At 50.6% G+C, this 1206-nt stretch overlaps 1 protein-coding gene across 1 annotated transcript in view; it reads right to left on the bottom strand.

Moving 5' to 3' along the window:
* The window catches only part of SETD2 (SET domain containing 2), an 82532-nt gene extending 81326 nt beyond the window's left edge, over window positions 1-1206 (bottom strand). Inside the window, exon 1 of the mRNA XM_009888677.1 lies at window positions 1155-1206. Coding sequence (XP_009886979.1) covers window positions 1155-1206 — 52 coding nt within the window. The remainder of the gene's footprint in view (window positions 1-1154) is intronic.

Below are 1206 nucleotides of genomic sequence, written 5' to 3'. Positions count from 1 at the left end.
CCAGCCCCAGATCCCCTTTTAGTCCTTAAAAGTGGAAAAAAAAAAAAAAAAGTTTAGTCCTAAGCGTTACACATCCCCGGCTACCCCCACCGCATGCCTCGGGGGATACCGACCCTGAGCCAAAACTGCTCTCCACCACCAGGAGAAGCAGCAAATATCTTCTAAGGCTCTGCTGCGGAGTTGTGAAAAAAAAAAAAAAAAAGTTTAGTCCTAAGCGTTACACATCCCCGGCTACCCCCACCGCATGCCTCGGGGGATACCGACCCTGAGCCAAAACTGCTCTCCACCACCAGGAGAAGCAGCAAATATCTTCTAAGGCTCTGCTGCGGAGTTGTAGTAAATACCCTCCAAGCTCATTAAAAAAAAAAAAGGAGAGAAAGCAAGTTTCAGGCTCCTGCAAAACCGCCTCTCGCGTACGGCGTCTGCTGTCGTAACCCGGCGGGGACGGTCACGTTTGACTCCACCGCCACGGTACAGCATCCGCAGACGCTGCCACGTTATGCACCAGTAACGTTTCCAGACTCGGAGGGAAAAAAGGAATTAGTGGAATTAGTAAAAAAAAAAAAAAAAATAAAAATAAACCAGTTTGTTTTTTAATTTTTCTCAAATCCCATGCAATCACCAGGCTGGAGAGGAAAAATTCAGCGCGTGCTGAACTCAACTGCTCTAATTAAGTTAAGAGATGTGCGATATCAGGTAAATAATTTCAGGATTTAAAGCCTGCTCTAAAGCAAGCGGCTACACCCAGCCGCCACGCAATCCAGAACCCAAGTTCTACCAACGCTTCTCTAAAGCGCTCCTCCGCGGTGATGGGGGGAAAGCAGGGGAAGGCGAGGAACCTGAAAGCACGTTGAATTTTTTTAAAAGAATAATAATCAGAAATATCTAAGCTGACTTACGATCATTACCACCGGCGACCAGCACAGGGCATCCCTCTCGGCAGAAAAGCGAGCGGCTCGCGCCGCTGGACACGCAGAGGCTTTCGGGGTTTCACCTGACCTGAGCGGTGGCTGTGGGGAATGAGGTTGGGGTGCTAAAACAAGGGAGGAAAAAAAAAAAAAAAAAGGCAATGCCCCTCCCTCGAGGGCAGGCACACGGTGGGGGAAGGATTCGCTCCCCAAGGGTGAGCTGGACCCCCTCCCCGGGCAGCCCACCTCCTCCCAGGCTCCAGAGCATCTTCTGCTGGAGACTTCTCGCCCGCCGCAT

The sequence above is a fragment of the Charadrius vociferus genome, unplaced genomic scaffold (assembly GCF_000708025.1).
Source record: "Charadrius vociferus isolate BGI_N301 unplaced genomic scaffold, ASM70802v2 scaffold277, whole genome shotgun sequence".
Lineage (NCBI taxonomy): Eukaryota > Metazoa > Chordata > Aves > Charadriiformes > Charadriidae > Charadrius > Charadrius vociferus.
This window is presented reverse-complemented; position numbering and strand designations above follow the sequence as displayed.